The sequence below is a fragment of the Mobula hypostoma genome, chromosome 27 (genome assembly GCF_963921235.1).
Source record: "Mobula hypostoma chromosome 27, sMobHyp1.1, whole genome shotgun sequence".
Taxonomy (NCBI): Eukaryota; Metazoa; Chordata; class Chondrichthyes; order Myliobatiformes; family Myliobatidae; genus Mobula; species Mobula hypostoma.
The window spans coordinates 27,826,997-27,854,815 of NC_086123.1; the positions used below are offsets into that span (position 1 = coordinate 27,826,997).

Genomic DNA, 27,819 nt, shown 5'->3' on the forward strand with positions numbered 1-27,819 from the left:
TTTAAAAGTGTTCAGTTTAAGACCAGCATCCAGCCATTTGGAAATCCTGCTGACTGGGCTGCTGACTCACCAGGTAATCTTTGCTGCACTCCCTTTCTGGTTGCTGGGGCCTCAATTTCTACACTTCCTTCTGACTGGCTGGGGCCAAGGTTCCCTTGCTCCTTCTGAGTTGCTGAGGCCCCGGTTCCCATACTGTTTTCTGACTCACCAAGGCCAGTTTTCCCAAATTCCTTTTCAACTCTGCAGTGACACTGTTCCTATCCTCCCATGGAACTCGCTGGACTTAAGGTGAGCAAGTCCCCTTTGGGATGGCAGGGTGGAGAAATATCTCTACCAAAGGAGGTGTAAGGCGCTCCTTCCCTCCGCTAGCCTGCAGGTCACCCTTGGGCAATGTGTCACAGCAGCTTAGCCACCCCCCCACCCCCCCGATCAGGATCACGTGAAGCCATGGGAGCAAGTGATGTATCGTCATATGAGCAGCCAGAGCATATCACAAATCCTGGTTATGCGACCACTGACGCCAGGTAGACCATCTCTAAAGAGTATTGATAATGGCTGGAGTCACCCATCTTGTAAAGACACTGCCCAGAAGAAGGCAGAGGCAACCTACTTCTGTAGAAAAGTTTGCCTGGGACAATCATGGTCATGGAAACATCACGATCGCCCACATCGTATGACGTGGTGCATAACGAGTGAATATCTCCATTAAATCTAGATTCAGTGGGAAACTTGTTATAATACTGGATAACATCTTTAAAAGGTGAATTTATAATGTGAAAGGGTATTAAATGGAATAGTATCCAATAGTCTAGAAAAGCTGCTGTTCTTGCACCACCGAAGTCCCAAGTACGCAAGGTTATTGGAGTTTATTATATTTAATCACCAATGTATGGTTATGCCTTCCTTCAATAAGCCTGGGTTAATTTTCACCTGCCTTCCCTTGTGTGGTTTGCCTACTCCATACTCGTCTGGGCCCAGTCTGAATAGGCCTGGTTAAGTTAGATCCTGTGTGGTTGAGACCCATGGTTCCCTTGGGCCCAGTTTGGTTAGGCTTGGCTTGACTCTGCTGGGATGTGGTTAGGCTGAATTCAGACTACAAATAATTGACTCTTGACCATGAATATCGAGCTGCAATATTCCTTAACGGATCAACATTCCAACGTCCTGACAAGTTACTCAACATTGTGACCTGGAGCCGCAGAAGGAGATAACTGGGAGTCAAGTCATCCACTCCACAGTGAAAAACAAGGTTCTGCAAGGGATGGGCAGCATCTCCTGTGAACAAGAGCTCTGTAAGGAGAGTGTAATGTGGAATCTGCCCATGTGCATTACTGAAAAGCAGAAGTCATAATAAATTAGTGTCACCTTTTGCCAACTTCCCACTCTTCAAGCATTTTCCGGACATTTCCTGAGGGTGGATTCTGTTGTCAAGGCTCTACTCCAAGTCTGGTCAAGCACACCTGAACATTCGTCATGTAAAATACAGTCAACAGTCAAGGCTAGAAAGTTAGATTAGAAAGAAGATGTTTCTATCTTGTTGAGGAAGATGTTAATTTAAAAGTGAAATTTTAAAGTAAAAGGTGTCAATTTGTAAAATTGAACTTTATTGAAATGTTAGCATGCTTTAAATGATCATTGGTCCAGACCTTTAACATCACCATTCAGTGGCATCCTTGGGGAATGTACTAACCATAACTCAATTTATACAGGAGGGCAAAGGGTTGTCACAGGTTGAATTTTCCCACAGCTCCAGAGACCTAAGTTCGAGCCTGACCTTCAGTGCTGTCCGTACGCAGTTTGTATGTTCTCCCTGTGACTGCATTCCCCACCATCCACAATTTCCCCAGATGCTCCAAGTTTCCCACCACATTCCAATGGTTCTGTGGTTAATTGGTCACTGTAAAGTAGGTGTGTGGTAGAGGTATGAGTTCACACTTAATAGGTGTGTGAGAGACCAAGTTCCAGAGAAATAAATGGAAGAATGGGATTTGTCTGAGAGCTAGTATAAGCAATGGGCTGAATGTTCTCCTTTTGTGTCAGAAGGAAATGAATATAAGAAGATTGGTGAGCCAGCAAGGAACAGGGAACAGTTGTACTGAGGAGACCTATGGTTACTCTGATCTGATTCACCTGCCCACTCACAAACAGTCCTGATGAAAAGCCTCACACTGAACATCAACTCTTTATTCCCCTCCATAGATATTGCCTGACCTGCTGAGTTCCTCCAGCATTTTGTGTGTATTGGTCTAGTTCCCAACCCCAGGATGGGAACCCCTGTTCTAGATGATTGGTGAGCCGACAAGAAACAGGGAACAGAATCTCTGTTTATCTGCAGAATCTCTTGTTTTTAACCATTTAATCTCTCACTCTTCTGCGGGCTCCCATTTCCTGCCTGAGTGGAAACTCAAGGAACTACACAGATTGAAAAGAAAGGGATTATCTTTATGTGTCACATGTGCTTTGAAATGTACAGTGAAATGCATCATTCGCATCAAGTTAAACCAGCTGGGCAGCCTGCAAGTGTCACAAGGCTTCTGGCCCACAACTCACTGTCCTTAACTGTTCATCTTTAGAAGGTGGGAGGAAACTGGAGCATCCGGAGGAAACCCACATCTTCACAGGGAGAAGGTACAAACTCCTTACAGACAGTGGAGGGGAGGGAACCCTGATCTTACAGCTGGCATTGAAAAGCGTTGTGTTAACAACCATGTTCCTGCGCTGCCCATACTGTAACCTGGAGCCAAAAAAATATTGCTGACGGAACTTAACAGGCCAGACTGCCCTAAGTGTCCTAAGACGTCAATCGTTCCCTCTGCCCCTGCAGATGCAGCCTGGTTTAGAGGACATGTGCTACCATGAGAGGCTGGACAAACCTGGGTTGTTTCCTCTGGAGTGGTGAAGGCTGAGGGGAGATCTGATAGAGGTGTTTAAGATTATGAGAGGCACGGATAGAGTTGACAGGCAGTAAATTTTTCCCAGGGGTTGAAACGCTTAATATTAGAGGATATACATTGGAAGTGCAAGGGGGTAGGTTCAAAGGGGATGTGAGGGGGAAGTTTTTTACTCAGACAGTCATGGATGCCTGGTATGATGGTGGACAATGTACCCTCTAAGGTGTGCGTGAGCCCACATCTTTTGCCACTAGCACACAAAAGATTGTCACTGTCTACCTCATTGGCACGTTATGTATATTTCACGATTGTACACAATCACATTTCCTTCCCCGGTTTCTGTTGACAAGGCGGAGTTTGTGATGATTTGTCTGCAGATCTTAGAACTGACTTACTTATATTGCTTTTATTGAAGAAATTACTCAGTGCACACATGTTGTTGTCACTAGGCAAAAAAATTGCACGGTACAAGATTTTTGCACACACTGGTCCTTAGAGGGAACATCAGGGGTGGGGGCAAACACATTAGAAATTTTAAAGAGACGTTTAGATAGGCACATGAATATGAGGAAGATGGAGGGATATGGACATTATGTAGGTAGGAGGGATTAGTTTTGGGTTTTTTTTTTATTTACTTTTTAGCTGGCTTGGCACAACATCCCTGTGTTGTAATGTTCTACGGTCTATGTTCCATATATGAATTCTTCCAACAGTTTGTACTCTGCCTGAGTGACGATGACTGGGAAACGTTTGCCTTCTCATCAGTGACTGGCACTTTTCCGTGCACAGCTTGAAAGCTATTCTTTAGCTGCGGGCCTAACATCACAGCTCTTCTTGCACTCTGGTTATAGCTGAGGTAGTCACAGACACCGATCGAGGTGGGACCACCAGGATGGCATAATTGGAAAATTACTTCAGCCATGAGCAACCATTTCTCATAGTGAGTTAGTGAAGGACTTTGACCAGGGTTTGAGAGATTGAAATGGAAGACCACATGGGCCAGCCAGAAGGAATATTGCAGCTCTTCTTCTCTGACTTCTCCAAACCAATTTAGAAGCATCACACCACACAACATTATGACCAGGCACAGAAATGTACCCCTAAAGACTTAAAAGATGTTAATGTAAAACTTTTGTTCCGTGGTTTTGGTAACCCTTTCCAATCGGCCTAACAAAATGAAGTCTCTTTCTTCCTCTCCCATTTCTTGATTCCTCCAACTATATACAAGTCAAGGCAGCGGCGAACGTCCCAGCTCTGTAACTGATGTCTGAATGTGATGCCATCCATGACTGCACAGGGCTCTGTGGCTTAGAGTCCATGAGGTCAGTACTGTGGACTGAAAGATGCTGAGAATGACTCCCGACCGGGCCCATCAAAGCCTTGCTTTGGGAATTGTCCTGGGCTGAAAAAAAAAATCAATACATACAGTCAGCAAGTTGCCTAGAAACCCAGACATACACGTATTTATGGAATCACATGCACAAGAAAGCACAGATACACACAGCTTTTAACCTTGAATATATCATTATGGAGCTCAATATATTGTAGTTTTGGCAGTGGTTATTAAAACAGCCTGTATTTCCACAAACAATCGTTCCATCTAATATCAGAAAAGGTAGACAATATACAACCTGAAATTCTTGCTCTCCATGGACATCCTCGAGACAGAAGGAAAAAACCCCAAAGAATGAATGGCAGAAAAAAGATGTGAGAACCCCAAAGTCCCCTGCCCCCTCCCACACACAACCAGCATTAACCCTCCCCCTTCCTCTCCCCCAAATTATTCTAGCATAAAGCATCAGCATTCCCACCACCCACCATGCAAGCAACAGCAAAGCCCCCAAAGGGAGACCATGGTCTACAGTCCATCAAAAACTAACTGTTCACTCCAATATTTTCAACATTCCACAGGCTCCTTCTCTCTCTCACTAGAAACCTAGCAATCGCAGGTCTTCTGGAGGACTTGGCTGATGGAAGGCATTGATCCCATCATCCATTTTCCTAGGTACAGTGCAGAGGGGATGGATCTAAAGTCAACCCTTTACAAACTGATGGGTAAAAACAGGTTGAAGACATGAACTCATCAACTCAGGGTTCTGGATTGTAGTTTACTAATATCATATGTACATGCTGTCTTATATGTGCCTTGTGATGTGGGTGACTGGTTTTACTGTGTTTTTCACCTTATTCTGTTTGACTGTATTCATGTAAGGTTGAACGACATTTAAACTTGAACTTTGAACTATGAACTAAATACAGAGAAAGTTCCCTCTTCTCTGCCCCCAACAAGGTGTCAGTCTCCAAGTTCTGAACAGCACACCACATTGCATCAGGTTTGATCTTCTACCACTCATCAGGGTGCCTTATCCTTCAGAGTGAGATCACCAACAGGCAAATGTTGGCCAATTTTTGAGACAATAAACTGGGGGCAACGTGCCATAGTTAGTCAAGTCCCTGCCTCACAGTGACAAAATCCTGACCCCAGGTGTGGATCTGCGCGATTTGTAGGTTCTCACTGTGGTTGTGAGGTACTCCCTTCCACTGACATACGGATTGGTAGGTTAATTGGACAACGTAAGTTGTCCCTAGTGTGCAGATGGTGATAAAATCTGAGAGAAATCAATGAGAATGTGGAGAGGATAAAAGAAGGATTAATCTAGGATTAGATTAATTGGGTAGTTAATGGTCAGTGCTAATTCGATAGACTGTAGGATCTGTTTCTCGGCTGTATCTCTTGAGACGCTGAGGATTTATGACTTTCCTAAAACCTATTTCATGTTGCAGGCAAGCAGAAATTTGGCCATGTTTCTTCTCGCTGTTGCAATTGAGGAAGGAAGTACAGAAACATTAGGTCCCACACCACCAGGTTCAGGAAAAGTTACCACCCTACAACCAATAGGCTTCTGGATAACTTCACTCACCTCAACTCTGAAGTAATTCCACAATCTACAGACTCTCTTTCAAGGACTTCATAACTCATGTTCTCAATATTATTTTTTAATTTATCTGTATCTATCCATCTATTTATTTATATATTTTGCTTCGTTTGCCTTCTTTTGCACAATGGTTGTTTGTCGGTCTTTGGGTGTAGTTTTGAACTGATTCTGTAGTATTCCTTTGTTTTCCTGTGAATGCTGGTGAAACACAACAATGACTTGCTGGCAGCAAATGAAATGACTAACTACTGTATTAATCACAATTTTTCTGGTAACCAGTCACTGAAATCAATACGCAAACAACAGGAATTCTGCAGATGCTGGAAATTCAAGCAACATACATCAAAGTTGCTGGTGAACGCAGCAGGCCAAGCAGCATCTATAGGAAGAGGCGCAGTCGACGTTTCAGGCCGAGACCCTTCGTCAGGACTAACTGAAGGAAGAGTGAGTAAGGGATTTGAAAGCTGGAGGGGGAGGGGGAGATGCAAAATGATAGGAGAAGACAGGAGGGGGAGGGATAGAGCCGAGAGCTGGACAGGTGATAGGCAAAAGGGGATACGAGAGGATCATGGGACAGGAGGCCTAGGGAGAAAGACGGGGGGGGGGTGACCCAGAGGATGGGCAAGAGGTATATTCAGAGGGACAGAGGGAGAAAAAGGAGAGTGAGAGAAAGAATGTGTGCATAAAAATGAGTAACAGCTGGGGTACGAGGGGGAGGTGGGGCCTAGCGGAAGTTAGAGAAGTCGATGTTCATGCCATCAGGTTGGAGGCTACCCAGACGGAATATAAGGTGTTGTTCCTCCAACCTGAGTGTGGCTTCATCTTTACAGTAGAGGAGGCCGTGGATAGACATGTCAGAATGGGAATGGGATGTGGAATTAAAATGTGTGGCCACTGGGAGATCCTGCTTTCTCTGGTGGACAGAGCGTAGATGTTCAGCAAAGCGGTCTCCCAGTCTGCGTCGGGTCTCACCAATATATAAAAGGCCACATCGGGAGCACCGGACGCAGTATATCACCCCAGTCGACTCACAGGTGAAGTGATGCCTCACCTGGAAGGACTGTTTGGGGCCCTGAATGGTGGTAAGGGAGGAAGTGTAAGGGCATGTGTAGCACTTGTTCCGCTTACACGGATAAGTGCCAGGAGGGAGATCAGTGGGGAGGGATGGGGGGGACGAATGGACAAGGGAGTTGTGTAGGGAGCGATCCCTGCGGATATCTGTCCCCCACTTTTCCTTCGCTATATCGACGACTGCATTGGCGCTGCTTCCTGCACGCATGCAGAACTCGTTGACTTTATTAACTTTGCCTCCAACTTTCACCCTGCCCTCAAGTTTACCTGGTCTATTTCCGACACCTCCCTCCCCTTTCTAGATCTTTCTGTCTCTGTCTCTGGAGACAGCTTATCCACTGATATCTACTATAAGCCTACTGACTCTCACAGCTATCTGGACTATTCCTCTTCTCACCCTGTCTCTTGCAAAAACGCCATCCCCTTCTCGCAATTCCTCCGTCTCCGCCGCATCTGCTCTCAGGATGAGGCTTTTCATTCTAGGACGAGGGAGATGTCTTCATTTTTTAAAGAAAGGGGCTTCCCTTCCTCCACTATCAACTCTGCTCTTAAACGCATCTCCTCCATTTCACGTACATCTGCTCTCACTCCATCCTCCCACCACCCCACTAGGAATAGGGTTCCCCTGGTCCTCACCTACCACCCCACCAGCCTCCGGGTCCAACATATTATTCTCCGTAACTTCCGCCACCTCCAACGGGATCCCACCACTAAGCACATCTTTCCCTCCTGCCCTCTCTCTGCATTCCGCAGGGATCGCTCCCTACACAACTCCCTTGTCCATTCGTCCCCCCCATCCCTCCCCACTGATCTCCCTCCTGGCACTTATCCGTGTAAGCGGAACAAGTGCTACACATGCCCTTACACTTCCTCCCTTACCACCATTCAGGGCCCCAAACAGTCCTTCCAGGTGAGGCATCACTTCACCTGTGAGTCGACTGGGGTGATATACTGCTTCCGGTGCTCCCGATGTGGCCTTTTATATATTGGTGAGACCCGACGCAGACTGGGAGACCGCTTTGCTGAACATCTACGCTCTGTCCGCCAGAGAAAGCAGGATCTCCCAGTGGCCACACATTTTAATTCCACATCCCATTCCCATTCTGACATGTCTATCCACGGCCTCCTCTACTGTAAAGATGAAGCCACACTCAGGTTGGAGGAACAACACCTTATATTCCGTCTGGGTAGCCTCCAACCTGATGGCATGAACATTGACTTCTCTAACTTCCACTAGGCCCCACCTCCCCCTCGTACCCCAGCTGTTACTCATTTTTATGCACACATTCTTTCTCTCACTCTCCTTTTTCTCCCTCTGTCCCTCTGAATATACCTCTTGCCCATCCTCTGGGTCACCCCCCCCGTCTTTCTCCCTAGGCCTCCTGTCCCATGATCCTCTCGTATCCCCTTTTGCCTATCACCTGTCCAGCTCTCGGCTCTATCCCTCCCCCTCCTGTCTTCTCCTATCATTTTGCATCTCCCCCTCCCCCTCCAGCTTTCAAATCCCTTACTCATTCTTCCTTCAGTTAGTCCTGACGAAGGGTCTCGGCCTGAAACGTCGACTGCGCCTCTTCCTATAGATGCTACTTGGCCTGCTGCGTTCACCAGCAACTTTGATGTATGTTACTGAAATCAATAGCCTGTAACTGCCCTTTCGGGCTTGAGCTTTTCAACAGTAGAAGAGGCCATGGATAGACATAACTGTAAAGATGAAGCCACACTCAGGTTGGAGGAACAACACCTTATATTCCGTCTGGGTAGCCTCCAACCTGATGGCATGAACATTGACTTCTCTAACTTCCGCTAACGCCTGCCTCCCCCTCGTACCCCATCCGTTATTTATTTATATACACACATTCTTTCTCTCTCTGTCCTTTTTCTCCCTCTGTCCCTCTCACTATACCCCTTGTCCATCCTCTGGGTTTTCCCCCCTCCCCCTTTTCCTTCTCCCTGGGCCTCCTGTACCATGATCCTCTCATTTCCCTTTTGCCAATCAACTGTCCAGCTCTTGGCTCCATCCCTCCCCTTCCTGTCTTCTCCTATCATTTTGGATCTACCCCTTCCCCTCCAACTTTCAAATCTCTTTCTAGCTCTTCTTTCAGTTAGTCCTGACGAAGGGTCTCAGCCCGAAATGTCGACTGTACCTCTTCCTAGAGATGCTGCCTGGCCTGATGCGTTCACCAGCAACTTTGATGTGTGTTGCTTGAATTTCCAGCATCTGCAGAATTCCCAGTGTTGACATAAAATTTGTTAACTTAACAGCAGTAGTTCAATGCAATACATAATCGAGCAGAGAAAAGAATAATAATAAATAAAATAACAAATAACAATAATAAGTAACCAAGTAAATCAATTATGTATATTGAATAGATTTTTTAAAATGTGCAAAAACAGAATTACTGTATGTTAAAAAAAAATGAGGTAGTGTCCAAAGATTCAATGTCCATTTAGGAATCAGATGGCAGAGAGGAAGAAGCTGTTCCTGAATTGTTGAGTGTGTGCCTTCAGGCTTCTGTACCTCCTATCTGATGGTAACAGTGAGAAAAGGGCATGCCCTGGGTGCTAGAAGTCCTTAATAATGGACGCTGCCTTTCTGAGACACTGCTCCCTAAAGTTGTCCTGGGTACTTTGTAGGCTAGTGGCCAAGATGGAGCTGACTAGATTTACAACCTTCTGCAGCTTCTTTCGGTCCTGTGCAGTAGCCCCTCCATACCAGACAGTGATGCAGCCTGTCAGAATGCTCTCCACTGTACCACTATAGAAGTTTTCGAGTGTATTTGTCGACATGCCAAATCTCTTCAAACTCCTAATGAAGTATAGCCGCTGTCTTGCCTTCTTTATAACGACATCGATATGTTGAGACCAGGTTAGATCCTCAGAGATCTTGATACCCAGGAACTTGAAGCTACTCACTCTCTCCACTTCTGATCCCTCTATGAGGATTGGTTTGTGTTCCTTCGACTTACCCTTCCTGAAGTCCACAATCAGCTCTTTCGTCTTACTGACGTTGAGTGCCAGGTTATTGCTGCGGCACCACTCCACTAGTTGGCATATCTCGCTCCTGTATGCCCTCTCGTCACCACCTGAGATTCTATCAACAATGATTGTATCATCACTGTTTGGCTGATTTAGGCGCCAGGCCAGATTGAAAAGGTCAGCATGTCAGGGCTGGAGGCAAGGGAAGGGCTAGTGTTCAGCTCACTGCTCACGAGGTTTACTCATCTCTGCACTGAACTGAGGTTGCTGCCTGTAACTTGGATCAGCTGTGACTGTCTCAGTGACTCTGATGAACCAGTTCTGAATGCTATTTGCTTACTTTTATTGTTTGCACAATTTATTTCTGCACATTGGCTGTTTGACGGTCTTCTTTTCTAATGGGTTCTATTGGGTTTCTTTGTTTGGTGGCCGCCTGTAAAGAGACAAATCTCAAGGCTGTATATAGTATACATACTTTGATAATAAAAGTACTTTGAACTTTTTTGGAACTTTGAATGTCTGCAAGAAAATGGACCTCAAGGTAGATATCTATGTAGTTTGATATTAAACTTACTTTGAACTTTGAAATATTCATGCCCATCAGAATGGGCTAATTAACTCATGCTGTTGAAATGGAACCTAAATCATTCAGAGAAGGTACTTGCTGAACATTTCACTGCCAAGGTACAGAATGAACATTTGAATCCCAGTCTGTGACAAACTTTCAGAACTACTTGCCCCTTCCCTGAATAAATGAGAGAGAAAACCTTATGAGCTTTCAATTGATACCTGGTATATTGTGCTCAGTTCTGGTTACATCATTATAGGATGGATGTGAAAGCTTCAGAGACGACACAGAGGAGATTTACCAGGATGATGCCTGGATTAGAGAACTTGTTTTATGAGGATAGGTCAATTGAGCTAGTGCTTTTCTTTTTGGAGAGAAGGAGGATGAGATGAGACTTGATGGAGGTGTACACGATGATAAGAGGCATAGATCATGTGGACAGTCAGAGACTTTTCCCCAGGGTGGAAATGGCTACTTCAGGGAAACATAACTTCAAGGAAATGGAAGGAAAGTTAGGGGAGGGGATGTCAGACATAGATTTGAGAGAAAGAGGAGAGGAGAGAGGGGAGAGGGGAGAGGGGACAGAGAGATATGTATACATATATATGCACCAAAACTGCTGCCAGGTCTGATGTTTTAGGCCAATACTTTAGGGATATTTAAGAGACTCTGAGTAGGCTCATGGATCAAAGGAAAATGGAGGGCTATATGGGAGGAAGCATTAAATTAATCTTGGAGTATTTTAAAGGGTTGGTACAATATTGTGGGCTGAAGGGCTTGTACTGTTCTATGTTCCATAATTCAAAAGTATATGGCAACACAAGAGCCTTCAATAATGAGTCAAACGAAGGGAAAAGTAAGTGTCAGGAACACCCACACTGGAACTTCCTCATTAGCCAATACAAAAACAGTATTAATGGACCCATATTGACATCTATATCACACACTGTACCAGGAGACACAATTCTGTGGGACTAAGACAAAGAGGCCGTGAACAACACAATAATCAGACAGTACTCATTAAAAAAAATAACATTCCTGTTTTTACAAACTGCCGTTGACCTCCAGAAGAACAATTGTGCATTCTTGTAAATTTCTTTTGGGGGGAGAACATAAAAGGCCAAGCAATTCTTGCGATGGCTTTCAGACAAAAGCAGCAGAGTTGCAGGTTGGGAATGCACAGTGAACTGCTGCCGCACAGGAGGGGAGTACCACAGCGCCAATGCTGCTGCCAGTTCGGGGGTCCCTCGTGACGTCACTCAGCTGCATTATTTGGAGGATCAATCAGTGCACAGCCCCTAGAGACTGAGCTGGAAGAGAAAGTTATTTATGAAAATGGAACTTAGAGCCATTTCCATGGAAACAATTGAGTAAGTTTGCATAGCTGAACTCGCCTTGACTATGTGTCACACACCTTTTGTTTTAAAGTGACCTATTCTCCTCTTGCAACCTCCTTCTAACCTCTTGCATCAAACAGCACACCCACAAAAGCAAGTCAAAAGCACTGGGTCTCCAGCACCAGACCCCTGCAGTTTTATCAATCCATCATTCGTTGACAGTCAAAGTCCCTGCGTTACTCCCCGGCAATGCACAGAGTAACCTTCCGCTGCTCAGGGGCTTTCTCTGCTCCCCTCGTTGGGGCTTAGGTTTACAATCCTCAAACACATCAAACGTATATTTCAATATTTATCACATTATGTACAGTATATACAAATGAACTGAGCAATATAAATGATAAATTGCTCCTGTTATTTGAGAAACATAGATGCACTATCTGGCCAAACATGAAACAATGCAAATGTCTAATGCAAACTGACAGATTGGCAGATGTAATGATGGATAAGCAGGAAAGCTGGATAAGCAGTCCCCGACTATCCCTGGGCTAGGAAGGAGAGATTTCAGCCAGCCTTGTGCTTCAGTTCAAATATCTGTGATGCTAGGATTGAGCGTCGCTGCGATGTCTTCTCCGGTCATCCGCAACCCGCTGACACACTGGGGGCTGAATTCAATTGCCCTGGAAAATGTCCACCGTTCTCATGCATTTTGACTGCTACCCAGGCGTACTGTGGTTTTGTGATTTCTGCTTATTGGAATGGTTTCAGCTTCCAGCTAATGCTGACCAATCCATTGATTGGGAGTTTCACCATCTGGGGGCCAAAAATGTGAGTGTGGCTGGCTCTAATTAAAGATAACCCACAACACTAGGATGTTTACAAGAACATTGCCAGAGCTGGGGGACCCGAGTTATAAGGAAAGATTGAATAGGTCAGGACTTTATTCCTCAGAATGTAGAAGATTGAGGGGACATTTGATAGAGGTATACACAATTATGAGTGGCAAATGCAAGCAGGTTTTTTCCAGAGATTGAATGAAATGACAACCAGATGTCATGGGTGAAGGGTGAAAGGTGAAAAGTTTAAGGGGTATATGGGGGGAACCTTCTTCACACAGAGGGTTGTGAGAGTGTGGAACGAGCTGCCAGCAAAAGTGGGGCATGACAGCATGATTTCAATGTCTAAGAAGTTTGGATGGGTACATGGACGGCAGGGATATGGGGGACTGTGGTCCCACTGCAAGTCAATGGGAGTAAGTTTAAATGGTTTGGCACAGACTAGATGGGCCAAGTGGCCTATTTCTGTGCTGTACTGTTCTATGACTCCATGACTAAAAGCTCTTCATGCACGGTGAACCCTCAATGCAGTAGATTCTATCAGCTATTCTAATGGTGAATCTGACCTGCGAAACAAGGGGAAATGCTGAATTATCAAAGAAAGTAGGCTCCAATGCTTTTACGGAGAACTTTGTAGAGGAGGGACAAAGCAGAGGAGATGTCCCACAACTGCAAGCAGCCACTAAAACATGTACAGAAAACAATGGTAGCCAATGACAGAAACCAATCCCAAAAACTAGGATATAGTATGGCAAGAAGTTCCATGATTTTGCAATGGCTGGCATCACTGGATATATCATTTTGTGATTTCTTACCTAATTATTGGCCTGGATTGAAATATATTCTGCTCTAAATTAACTTCGTCGAGCACCTACACACCATCCGCCACAAGCAGGACTTCCCAGTGGCCAAACATTTTAATTCCCATTCCCATTCCCATTCCGAAGTATCAGTCCATGGCCACCTCTTGTGCCAAGATGAGGCCACCCTCAGGGTGGAGGAGCAACACCTTATATTCCATCTGAGTAGCCTCCAACCTGATGATATGAATATCGATTTCTCTACCGGTTCCCCTCCTCCCCATTCCTCTATTCCCTACTCTTACCTCTTCTCACCTGACTAATTATTCTCCCTGGGTCCCCTCTTCATTCCCTTTCTCCTATGGTCCACTCTCCTCTCCTATCATATTCTTTCTTCTCCACCCCTTGACCTTTCCCACCCACCTGGCTTCACCTATCACATTCCAGCTAGCCTCCTTCCCCTCCCCACTATCTTTTTATTCAGGCATCTCTCCCCTTCCTTCTCAGTCCTGATGTAGGGTCTCGGCCCGAAACATCGACTGTTTATTCATTTCCATAGATGCCACCTGGCCTGCTGAGTTCCTCCAGCATTTTGTGTGTGTGTGTGTGTGTGTGTGTGTGTGTGTGTGTGTGTGTGTGTGTGTGTGTAAGTTTACAATTTCTATTGTCTATCCCTTGAGTAGGTTGAACTGTTTGAAATACTGAATTACTGCCTATACACGTTGTACTCAACCCCAGGAAGTGGCAGCACCTTACAGAGTGGACGAGAGAAGTTTGAAGGAACATCAAACACCAGCCGACGGTAGTGAACTGCCATTTGTCACCCTAAATATCTGTGTTTTATTATCATGATGAGGCCCACTTCTTGTACCCATCACCCTGTCATTAGATGGAATGAATGATTTATGTTTTCCCTTAAAAAAGGCAGAATTATGAGTCAGAAGAAGATGTTTTTATACAGTACTGAAATGGAATAAGGATAATTTTCCTTCAGCCTTCTTTCAGCACAAACTGTTCTTGGCGTTACCGGGACTCTGCCCCAAGAAACAACATTTAGCCAACAGAACAAGGTGTCTTTCTGTAGGGTTTCTTCGCAATCTCACTGAGGTGGTGAGGAATTAAACAAGCAGACCTCCACCACCCAGGACATGCCTTCTTCTCAGAGCTACCATCGGGAAGGAGGTACAGGAGTCTGAAGGCAGACACTCAGCAAACAGCTTCTTCCTCTCTGCGATCTGATTTCTGAATGGAACCCATGAACACTACCTCACTACTTTTTTCATTTCCTTTTTTTCTACTTATTTAATTTAACTATTTTATTTATATATAACATTTACAGTAATTCAGTTTTCTTTTTTCTCTCTACTATCATGTATTGAATGTACTGCTGCCGTAAAGTTAACAAATTTCACGACATATGCCGGTGATATTAAACCAGATTCTGATTCTGATCCTAAGATGTCGGGGCAGCAACACACTCAGCCTGAAACCTGTCCTGGATTTTGAAAGGGGCTTGAGTGGAGTTTGGAGTCGTGCTTTAGAAATGAAAGGTGGTCGGTTGAAACGCCACCTATAAAGTCAACATACAAGTGAAGTCTCTGCTCTCGTGCACCACAAGGTTACCCATTGTCAAGAACATCTGAACACAGGAAATGAAGAGCAGGAATACCTACTTTTCATATTAGCATGACTGATTAGCCCCAACCTCCAAGAGGACCACAGTCACTGGAATGTCATAGGTCAAAGGGTAGAGGTCAGACTAAGAGTAGTCCACTAGACCTCCAGATTCAGAGGTGCAGCTCAGGGCTAACAACCTTGACTGGTAAAGTGAAATTGTTACAGGAACAGCAATAAAGAATCCTTCGACATCTGAGTGCGATGCTATTCCTGAGTCTCCACCCAGGACAAGAGTGAAAATCAGGAGGAAGCTACTGACAAAATGAAGGAAGCCCTGAACACTGCCAGAGATGGATGACCTTCACTGCTGTCCCAAATGCCAGCAGTGAAACAGGCAGTAAGTCAGCCCCAAGCCTCAACTCCTTCACAGGCCAGTTCCTCCTCATCCCTCATTCTTTCAAAAATGTATCTGCCTCCTCTGTAAGTCCCTCACATGATCTAGTCTCTACAGCCCTCTGAGGGAGAAATTTACAGTCATTCATCCCCATCCTGTGAAGAAATTCCTGTGCACCTCAGTTTTATAGTACTTTTCCATCTTCCTCCCTCCACCCCCACCAACCCTATGTTGGAATCATGTCCGTTGCCTTGTTCAAGACATTACAACTGGTGGAAATATTTCAACATTGATTAACAATGTCACCCTTCACTGAGATGACAAGCCAAATTGCTGGTGCTGGTGCAGGGCACATCAAAACAAGATTCCCACTCAATCAACACACACAAAATGCTGGAGGAACTCAGCAGGCCCGGCAGCATCAGATCTGCAGATTTTCTCTTCTTTGTGATAAGATTCCCATTTCACGTGCATAGTAAGGGTCCAATTTTGAAGACAATTGTGTGGCCGCAAGTAATATGATAGGGCAAGGTTTTAGACTGTAACTCTACTTTTGCCTGCACCCTTTCTTCACACAGAGTCATCATTGGGTCTAATAGAGGCCTCTATAGGACTAAGGTTCACATTGGCAGTTCTCAAGTCAGGACTTGCAAGGCAGCACTAGCGCCGCTCTTAACAAGTCTCAGGTGCTTAAGGGATCCACTGATGCGGTATCTCCTACAGGTGTAAGATTCATGCATGCCTGGAGGCGGTTATCAGGATGGCCTTACTGACTTGCATTCAAGATCTTTGATCCTTTCCATTTCTCCTAAGCTACATAAACAGGGTGAAATCCTGATGATTGGAGCCATGGTGGCAGGAGTATCACAAAAAACTAGCAATGAGGTTCTGATGAAAGATACTCCCAGTGGTTAATTAGAACCACCTTTAGTTCAAACAGAGCACCTCCTAGAATTTATAAAAACCGGGGACAAGTTGGACATTGGACAATGCAATTTGGAAACAGCAGCATTTGGGTGGAGGCTTGAAGTATCTACCACCAGGGAGGAGGTACAGGAGCCTGAAGATCCACACTCAAAGTTTTCATGACAGCATCTTCCCCTCTGCCTTCAGACTTCTGGACGGTCCATGAGCACTACCTCATTTTTCCTAAACATGGGAAAACCTGCAGATGTCGGAAATCCCGAGCAACACGCACAAAATGCCGCTCAACTGGCCAGGCTGCATCTGTGGAAATGAACAAGCAGTCGACGTTTTGAGCCGAGACCCTTCTTCACGACTCGGTGGGTCTGGGTGAGCACATGGTCAAAGAATCGGAGGGCTGCAGAGATCCCAGTGGGGAGTAGTGAGAGAGAGTATCACTGAACTACCGAAGGGAAGATTTAAACTTCTTCAGGGTAGGCAACCCTCAAAGAGACGACAGTAGCAGTAGTGTCACAAACACGAGAAAGTCTGCAGACGCTGGAAATCCAAAGCAACACATGCACAATGCTGGAGGAATTCAGCAGGCTGGGCAGCATCAATGGAAAAAAAATAAACAGTCTACATTTTGGGCCAAGACTCTTCATCAGGACTCATTATTCCTCTTTTGTAATACCTATCTATTTATCTATTTGTGGCAACCCACTTTCTAGCACACACGAACTGGCGCGTGCCGGCAGAGAGGCCGGCCCCAAAAAGGGCGCCAGGCTATCTTCACCAGCAGGGGGAAAATCCCGCGCGCGGGAACGGGAAGGCTTAAAAAGAGGCCGCGGAGTTTGAATAAATCTCTTTTAGCGCAACTTATTCTAGCACAGGGTGTAGCACACCGCTACATATTTTTCTCTCTATCTACTTATCTATTTACTTACTTGATTGTTTTTATTTATTTATTTTTAGTGTAACTTATAATAAGTTTTGCATACACTATACTGCTGCCACAAAACAAGTTTCATGACTTATGGCAGTGACAACGTACCTAATTCTGATTTCAAAGTCAAAGTAAAATTTATTTTCAGAGTACATACATGTCACCACATACAACCCTGAGATTCCTTTTCTGCAGGCATACTTAAAAAATTTATAGGACAGTAACTGTAAACAAGATCAATGGACAACAAATTGTGTAAATGTAGGTATAAATAAATAGCAATAAATAACGAGAGCATGAAATAACTAGATACAGAGTCCTTAAAGCAAGACCATCGGTTGTGGGAACACCAGAAAGTAGAATGAGTGTATTGTTATCCTCTTTTGTTCAAGAGCCTGATACTTGACAGGCAGTAACTGTTCTTGAATCCTGAGGAACCTGTACTTTCTACCTGACGGCAGCAGAGAGAAAAGAGCATGGCCTAGGTGGGGAGGATCTTTGATGATGGATGCTGTTTTTCTATGGCAATGTTTCACGTAGATGTGCTCAATGGTGGGAGGGTTTTACCCGTGATGTACTGGGCCGAATCCACGACCCTTTGTAGGAGTTTCCACTCAAAGGCATTGGTGTTCCCATACCAGGCCATAATGCAGCCAGTCAACACACTTTCCACCACACATCTATAGAAACTTGCCAAGGTTTTTGATGACATACCAGATCTCTGCAGACTCCTGAGGAAGTGGAGACGCTGCTGAGATTTACTTGCAATTACATGTATATGATGGGTCCAGGACAGGTCCTCTGAGATAGTGACACTCAGGAATTTAAAGTTGCTGATCCTCCCCACCCCTGATGCTCTGAGGGTTACTGGCTCATGGACCTTCGGTTTCCCTCTCCTGAAGTTTACAATCAGTTTCCTGGTCTTAATGACATTAAGTGAGAGTTTATTGTTATTACACCACTCAGTAAATTTTCACTCTCCCTCCCGTATGCTGATTCATCACCAACTTTGATACATTGGCGTCACCAGCAATCTTGTATATGGTGTTGGATCTGTACTTAGCCACACAGTCATAGGTGTAAAGCACCTTTGAGAAACTCACCCAATTTCCTGGCAATAGACACCCCATCTGGTCAACAAAGAAGACAATAACCACAGAGCAGAGACTTCAGTTTTATCGAAAAGAGTTTTTACAGAAATGTAGTATCTTTCCTCTACGGAACTCACTGCCTGAAAGATAATGGAGAAAAGCTCCCTCATCAAATTTAAAATGTTGCAAATGAGCTTCTAACAAGCCACTACTGGTAAGGTTAGGGACCGAGATCACTGAAATGGGAATAGCATATGGTCTGTTTTCAAACAGCACAGACATGATGTAGCAAATCCCCTCCTCGTATGTCGCAAATCACCATGGTTCACTGAAGAAAATTGATTGTGTGGTGTGAGATATTCATAAGTTAGACAAGAGAGTGGAACACAGATGTCAACATCAGCACTAGCAATACTAAGAGTTATGACATAAGTTATCCGGTGTGACCTGGTGTGATTGGTGTAACTATAATTGTGTGGTAAGTACAACTCCAGTGTTATATTTAAATGTGCTGATGAAACCACATTGCTGGCCAAGACAGAGTGGATTGAAAGGCCTGGACAAAGTGGGCAGAGAGAAGAAGATTCCTCTCGTTGTGGATTCTAGGATCCTCAGAAATCAGGGACATCCATTCAGAACAGAGGTGAGGAAAAATTTGTTTAGACAGAGGATGGTGAACCTGTGGAATTCATTTCCCTCGGACGGCTGCACAGGCCAGCTCATTGGATATGTTTAAGGCAGAAGTTCTTGATTAATCAGAACATCAAAGCTTGCAGGAAGAAGGCAGGGGAATGGGTTGAGAGGGATAATAAATCAGCCATGATGGAATGGTGGAGAAGACTGGATGGGCCAAATGGCCTAATTCTGCTCCTATGTCTTGTGGTCTATGGTCTTAAATGAAAGGTGCTGACAAATCGGCATATAGAAGAGAGATTGAAAATCTGGTCGAATAATGCCACATCAACAAACTCTCACTAAACATCAGCAAAACAAGAGAGCTGATTATTGACAACAGGAGGAAGAAACCAATGGTCTGTGAACTTGTTCTCAGCCAGGCAAGTGTTATATTTTCTGCATTTTTACATGCAATAAAATTGGTAAGCAATAAGTAAAGCACTTTTATGGAGTGCAAAGTGTTATAGGGGAAATTGCCATGGACAAGTGTGATAAAAAGGGAATTGGTACTGAAAAGCAGTGATATAGAAGGAAATGGAAATTTTATTGAGGGAGTGCGACGGATGGTTGTGTGGTAGAAGGGAATGGTGTTGCATTTCCTTTACAATAGACAGGAGTGTAATGAATGGATGTGTTGTAACACAGTACTCTACATAATCCTCCAAGAGGTTTGTGTGCCTCAGTGACCCAGAGAGCTACGCTGGCTGGAGTCAGGGCTTTATACTTTGGCTCTTGGCAGGGTCATCCATGCCAAACAGTTCAAAGGGTAGAGACCAGACGAAGAGTGGTCCACCAATCTCCAGTTTCAGGGGTTCATCTCAGGGCTAACAACTCTGACTGGTAAAACAAAGTTGTTCCAGAAACAGCAGTGAAAAATGCTTCTACACCTGAGTGCAATGGTATTCCTGAGTCTCCACCCGGGACTTGCATGATTGGAAACCGAGAGGAAGCTACTGACATGATGAAGGAATCCCTGAACGCTGCCAGATTTGGAGGACCTTCATTGCTGCCCTAAATTAGAATGGTGTAATGGGCAGTAACTAACTCTATATCATATCAGGCTCTTGAGCAAAAGGAGACAATTACACTCATCTATTGAGATGTTACCGCAACCAATGATCTCACCTTATAGACTCTTTATCTTGTTAGTTCATGCTCTCATTATTTATTGCTATTTATTTATATTTGCATTTGCACAGTTTGTTATCTTCTGTGCTCTTGCTCTTTTATTGATCCTGTTTAAAGTTACTATTCTATAAATTTGCTGGATATGCATGCAGGTAGAAGAATCTCAGGGTTGTATGTGGTGACATGTACATACTCTGATGATAAATGTTACCTTGAATTTTATTCAATATACAAAACAAAGGAGTGCTATAGAGGGGAGTATTGTGGCACAGCATCCTCCTTAAGATTTATTTTGCAATAGATGCTGCAGTAAGTTGGTTGGACGTGAGCAGCAACTTTCAAAGCAGCATCCTGAGCACGCAAAGCTGCAGGAGATGGAGTCAAGTGACCCAAGAAATAAAACTGGAATATTTTATTAACGTTGAGTGGCTAGAAACGCTGGAGGAGAGGGATTTCTGTGGATACACAAGAGCATCAGTCAACAAAAGTATCCCAAAGTCAAGTCAAGGTGTGTTCTTTATCGCAACAGGGCTGCAATAAGAAAGTGAGGATCAGCTACTTCAGTTTTACAAAGTCATAATCACAGGCCAGTACTGTAAACGTGCAGCTTCAGCCACTAGTGAGGATGAATTGGTTTGGGGGACGTGCACAGCTCAGATTCACCTGAATGATACAAGGCCCAAGAGAGCTATGGTACAAGGAGAGACTGCACAACATTTACTTGTATTCCATTAAGCTAAGTTGGCTGATAGGTTCTCAAATTGAGGGGGGGTTTATTTATTGATTGAAGGAGTGTGGGCTTCATGGGCTGTGCCAGCATTTAATTGCCGATCCCTAACGTACTCTGGGAAGATGGTGGCCAGCTGCCCTCTTGATTCCCTGCAGTCACTTATGAGTTGGTATACACACAATACTGTTAGAGAGAGAGCTCCAGGAATTATATCCAGTAACGGTGAAGGAAGACAGGTCTATTTCCAAGTCAGAAAGATGTATGGCTTGAAGAGAAAGAAGTGGTTTTGATAGTGGCATGGCAGCATAGTGGTTAGTGCAACACTATACAGGACTGCCAACCCAGGATCAATTCCTGCCACTGCCTGTATGTTCTCCCTATGACTGTATGGGGTTCCTCCAGGTGCTCTGGTTTCCTCCCACAGACCAAAGGTGTACCATTTGGTGGGTTAATTGGTCACTGTAAATTGTTGGGATGCTGGGCGGTGTGGCTTGAAAGGGCCAGAAGTGCCTGTCCCACACGGTGTCTCAATAAACTTTTATAAAAGTAATTGTCCCTTCATAAATCACGCACAAAGATGAACAGCCTTAAGATTGGAGCTTGGCTGCCTTGGAGTAAAAAATAAAGGGGCCGCGAAGATGCAAACAGTGGTGTGGTGAACTGGAGTCAGCCGAGGCTCAAGCCCCATCACTGGAAAATGTGACTAGAAACAAATCAGCTCCTTTTCCATAGGACTCCGGATCTAGGCGAGGACAAGACGTGGCAAGGCAACAGGTCTGGACGTGGCGGCAGGACGCGGGACCAGAACTGGATGAGGACACGAAGCTAAGACTTGGACTTGGGAGACTGGAACACAGTGCCTTGGTCTTAGGAGACAGGAAAGCAGAAGACAGAGCCTTGGTAATCTTGGGAGACAGGAATGCGGAACACAGAGCCTTGGTAATCTTGGGAGACAGGGACGCGGAACACAGAGCTTTGGTCTTGAGAGACAGGAACACGGAACACAGAGCCGGGACCCCTCCTTGGGAACAGGACGTAGGACCGGGACTCAAACACAGAGCTGGGACCCCTCCTCGGGAACAGGACGTAGGGCCGGGACTCATACACAGAATGCTGAACACAACAAGATGGTTCCCAACACAAGGTAGCAGCAAACGGCCGGACCTACCTAGCGAAGGAGTGGACACAGAGACGTTTCCCAACACTAGGTAATGGCAAATGGCCAGACCTATCTAGTGAAGGTGTGAACACAAGAGACGGTTCCCAGCACAAGGTAGCGGCAAACGGCCAGACCTACCTAGTGAAGGCGTGGACACTGAGACGGTTCCCAACATGAGGTAGCAGCAAACGGCCGGACCTACCTAGGAAAGGCGTGGACACTGAGACGATTGCAAACAACGAAAGACAGTTCCTTATCTAGACACAGCAAGGCTCTGGTCTTGCTCCGGCGGTAGAACTTGACGGCGAGAATAGGTGAGGACGCAGGTGAGGCTTCAGGGGGAAGGGGGAAGGGGACAGTCCAGCAAATGAAGCTGAACCTAAGAGCTACTTATGTAGCCATCCCAAAATGAGAATCATGTGCTTCAATTAAGGCACACAACAGGACAAGGGAAAACCAGAAAACCTGGAATACAGATCGATGGACCAGACCATGAACTGGAATGTGGACTTCACGGACCGGACCATGACAGGTCCATGGCATAAAAATGGTTGGGAACCTCTGGGCTAGAGGAACTCAGAGGGTCAGGCAGTATCTGAGGAAGGAAATGGACAATTACGTTTCAGATCAAGACCTCAAGACCATTCATGCCACTTATTTCAGAAGCTGTCAATCACAGAGTTCTCACTGAGTACTGCCACTCTGGGCATTTCCCACATCAGTGATGATGGATCGATACAGGACTTCCCAACCTTGTTTATGCCATGGACCCCTACCATTAACCAAGGGGTTTGTAGACTCCAGTTTGGGAACCCCTGCATGGGTAGAACTTTTCCCTTGCAAACTGAAAGTCACCCCACTGACTATGGATGGGGCCGTCAGAAAACAGTGAATGTCTCTGTTGGTATAGAGAGTAATAAATATCCGTGGAGCTGTGTGTCATATTTTGTATTCTTGAATCAATTTGCGTAGGGAGATAGAAACTGTCTAGGGCATATGAGCACACACAATTTTACCCAGTGGAAATCCGACCGTATATTAAGAGTGCAGCCTCTTTCATGGTGTTTGCTGCTTTCCATAGGAAACGTAACAAAATTACTGGCAGAGCTAAACAATTTTTCATTGAAATGCTTGACGTAAACCTGTACTGAAGGTAGGGAGATGTCAAAAGATGTCCCTCAATTGACAGATTAGTGTCTTCAGGATGTCACAAAGACTTCGGTTTTCTGCATAGTGGCCTGAATACAACATTCACAACTGGCTGTGTTCAGTGCTGCAGGTTCGTGGACGAGGACAGATGTGAGCAATCTGTATCTGATACTGCTTGTGTGGTTCCTTCATTCTCTAGTCTGCTCCTCCAAATTCACTAAATAAAGCTTCCAATATATCATCAAACCAATCAAACATGTTGTCACAAGAGGGAGTACAGCTTGGTGAATTATAACTGTAGTAATGCTCATCTGCTTCTCTTTGTGAAGCTCGTTGTTTGGTGAACAGAATTTATTGAATGTTGTTCAAAACTTTCCAAAACACCATAAGACACCGGAACAGAATTAGGCCTTTCAGCCCATCAAGTCTGCTTCAGCATTTGATCATGGCTGACCCATTTCACTCTCAGCCACATTCTCCTGCCTTCTCCCTGTAACCTTTCATGTCTTGACTTATCAAGAAACCATCAACCTCCAGCTTAAATACACCCAAAGATTTGCCCTCCAAACCGCCTGTGGCAGTGAATTCCACGGATTCACCACCCCTCTGGCTAACAACATTCTCCTCATCTTCATTCTAAATGGATATCCCTCTGTCTGAAGCCACGTTCTCTGGTTGCAGAATCCTCCTCTATAGGAAACATCCTCTCCACATCCACTCTATCTATGCCATTCAACATTCCATAGGTTTCAATGAGATCCCCCACTCATTCTTGTAAATTCCAGTGAGTACAGGCCCAGAGCCATCAAAAGCTCTTTGCATGATAAGCCTTTCATTCCCGGAATCATTTTTGTGAGCCTAAATTGAACCCTCTCCAATATCACCACATCCTTTCTTAGATAAGGGGCCCAAACTGCTCACAATACTCCAAGTGAGGCCTCACCAATGCCTTGTTTTTATATTCTAGTCCTCTCTAAATGATCACTAACACTGCATTAGCCTTCCACACCACCAGCTCAACTTGCAAGTTAACTTTCAGGGAATCCTGCACGAGAACTCCCCAGTCCCTCTTCACCTCAAATTTTTGAATTCTCTCTCCATTTAGAAAATAATCTACCCTTTTATTTCTTCTACCAAAGTGCATGGCCTTACACTTCCCGACTCTGTAATCTATCTGCCACTATTTTGCCCCTTTTCCTAATCTGTCTAAGTCCTTCTTAATGGACACCTCCCTCTCCTTCACCGTTTCCCCAGCCTCCTTTCCCTCTTTCACCTTATCTCCTTGCCTACCCATCACCTCCCTCTAGCGCTTCTCCCCCCATTTCTTTCTTCCATGGCCTTCTGTCCTCTCCTATCGCACTCCCCCTTTTCCAGTCCTGTATCTCTTTCACCAATCAACGTCCCAGCTCTTTCCTTCACTTCCCCCCCTTGAGGCTTCACCTATCACATTGTGTTTCTCCCTCCCCTTCACCCCCTCCCCCTTTTAACTCTACTCTTCATTTTTCTCTCCAGTCCTGCTGAAGGGTCTCAGCCCGAAACATCGACTGTACTCTTTTCCATAGATGCTGCCTGCTTAGTTCTTTCAGCAATTTGTGTGTGTTCCTTCTTAAGCCTCCCTGCTTCCTCAAAACTACCTGTCCCTCCACCTAGTTTTGTATCATCTGCAAACTTGGCCATAAATCCATTGACATACAGCAAAAAGAAGCGATCACAACACGGACCCCTGCAGACCTCCACTAGTCACCAGAACCCAATCAGAAAAGGCTCCATTTATTCCCACTCTTTGCCTCCTGCCAATCAGCCAATGCTCTATCCATGCTAGTATCTTTCCTGGAATTTAGAAGGCTGAGAGGGGATCTTATTGAAACATATGAGTTTATTAAGGGATTGGACACGCTGGAGGCAGAAAGTATGTTCCCGCTGATGGGTGAGTCCAGAACCAGAGGCCACAGTTTAAGAATAAGGGGTAGGCCATTTAGAACGGAGTTGAGGAAAAACTTTTTCACCCAGAGAGTGGTGGATATATGGAATGCTCTGCCCCAGAAGGCTGTGGAGGCCAAGTCTCTGGATGCTTTCAAGAAAGAGATGGATAGAGCTCTTAAAGATAGCGGAATCAAAGGTTATGGGGATGAGGCAGGAACTGGATACTGATTGTGGATGATCAGCCATGATCAATGTGAATGGTGGTGCTGGCTCGAAGGGCCGAATGGCCTACTCCTGCACCTATTGTCTGTCTATTATCTAATACCATGGGCTCTTATCTTGCTAAGAAGCCTCATGTGTGGCACCTTGTGAAAGACCTTCTGAAAATCTAAGTACACAACATCTATCAATTCTCCTTTGTCCATACTGCTTGTTATTTCCTCAAGGAATTTTAACAGATTTGTCAGGCAAGATTTTCCCTTAAGGAAACCATGCCAACTCTGTCCTATTTTACCATGTATCTCCAAGTACCTGACATCTCATCTTTAACAATCGACTCCAACATTCAAGCAACCACTGAGTTCAGGCTAACCAGCCTATAATTTCCTTTCTTCTGCCTCCCTCCCTTCTTTAAGAGTGGAGTGACATTTGCAATTTTCCAGTCCTCCGGAACCATGCCAAAATCTAGTGATCCTTCAAAGATTATCACTAAAGCTTCCACAATCTCTTCAGCTACCTCTTTCAGGACCCTGAGGTGTAGTCGATCTGTTCCAGGTGACCTATCTACCTTCAGACCTTTCAGCTTCCCAAGCATCTTCTCCTTAGTAATAGCACCGTCACTCACTTCTGTCCCCTGACACTCTCAAACTTCCGACAAACTGCTAGTATCTTCCGTGGTGAAGACTGCAGGTAAATACTTATTAGGTTCATCCGTCATTACTTTGTCCCCATTACTACTTCTCCAACATCATTTTCCAGCAGTTTGATATCTGTTTTTGCCTGTCTTTTACTCTTTTTATATCTGAGAAAATTGTTGGGTATTCTGTTTTACAATATTGGTTAGCTTACCTTCATATTTCATCCTTTCTCTCCTTATTGTATTTTCAGTTGGCTTCTGTTGACTTTAAAAGCTTCCCAATCCTCTAACTTCCCACTAATTTTTATTATATTATATGCCCTCTCTTTAGCTTTTATGCCATTTTTGACTTCCTTTGTCAGGCACTGTTACCTCATCTGAATTGCTCCCAGAAACTCTAGCCTTTGCTACTGCCCCTCAGATTGCAGGGTGAATTCCATCATGTTATGATCACTGTCTCCTAAGGGTTCCTTTACCTTAAGCTCCCTCATCAATTGCAGTCCTTTGCACAGCACTCAATCCAGAATAGCCGATCCCCTAATGGGCTCAACCTCAAGCTGGTCTAAAAAACTACAAATTCTCTTTCTTGGGATCGAAAATAAGCACCAACCTGATTTTCCCAATCTACCAACATATTGAAATCCCCCATAACTATCACAACATTGCCCTTTTGACATGCATTTTCTCGCTCCTGCTATAATTCGTAACCACATCCTGGCTACTGTTCAGAGGCCTGTATATAACTCCCATCAGGGTCTTTTTGCCCTTGCAGTTCCTTAACTTTACCCAGAAGGATTTTATACCTCCCAATCCTGTGTCACCTCATTCTAAGTATTTGATTTCACTTTTTACCAATAGAGCCACACTACCCCCTCTGCCGAGCTGCCTGTCCTTTCAATACAATATGTTTCCTTGAACGTTAAGCTCCCAACTATAGTATAATCTTCTATCAGCAATGACTCAATGATGTCCACAACATCATACCTGCCAATCTCTAACTGTGCTACAAGACAATTTTTAGTAATCCACTCATAAATTCTACTTTATGAAGAAGCCATCAATCAAAAGCAGCCAATTCTGGCTTAAAGGGTGTTCTTCCACTTGCGTCAGAAGTCTTGGCCAGCAATGGCAATTCTGTTGACGTCTGCTGTCAGAAAATTAGATTAACTCTCACACTTGTTTTCCTTACATTACTACAGTTTGTATACTTCGATGAAGCACTCAAAAACTGAAACATGATAACAAGTGTGGGAATGCCATCAGAACAAACCCGAAACGTTGACGGAACTCAGCAGGTCAGGCGGCATCGATGGAGAAGAATGAACAGTCGATGTTTTGGGCCGAGAACCTTCTTCAGGGTTTAACTGGTTGCTTGGCCCACTTGAGATTGGTTTTGTAGATGAAGCAGGACAGTTCTGTTGATTCCAAATTAACGTCGTATGCTGGAACTTAGAAGAGTGAGGGGGATCTAATTGAAACCAATCAAATTGCTACCATCAGGGAGGAGGTACTGGAGTCTAAAACCACTGCCTCAATGATTCAGGAACAGCTTCTTCCCTTTGCCATGGGCATCAAATCACCTCACTTCTTATTTTTTAAAACTATTTATTTAACTATTTAATGTACATATATATATTTACCGTACTTCACAGTTTATTTTCTATTACACATACCAGTGATATTAAAGCTGATTCTGAATATTGAAAGGCCTAGTGGAGAGGATGTTTCCTTTTGTGGGGGAGTCTTGGACCAGAGGGCACAACCTCAGAATAGCGGGGCTTACATTTAGAATGGAGATGATGAGGAATTCAGTTAGCCAGAGGGTGGTGAATCTGT

General features: G+C 44.7%; 1 protein-coding gene across 1 annotated transcript in view; it reads right to left on the reverse strand.

Annotated features, from left to right (window-relative positions):
- Positions 1-444: 444 nt before the first annotated feature.
- Positions 445-27,819, reverse strand: part of mn1b (meningioma 1b) — a 183,604-nt gene continuing 156,229 nt past the window's right edge. The window contains exon 2 of the mRNA XM_063034453.1: positions 445-4,293. Within this exon, the coding sequence (XP_062890523.1) occupies positions 4,109-4,293 (185 nt within the window). The 3' untranslated portion in view covers positions 445-4,108. The remainder of the gene's footprint in view (positions 4,294-27,819) is intronic.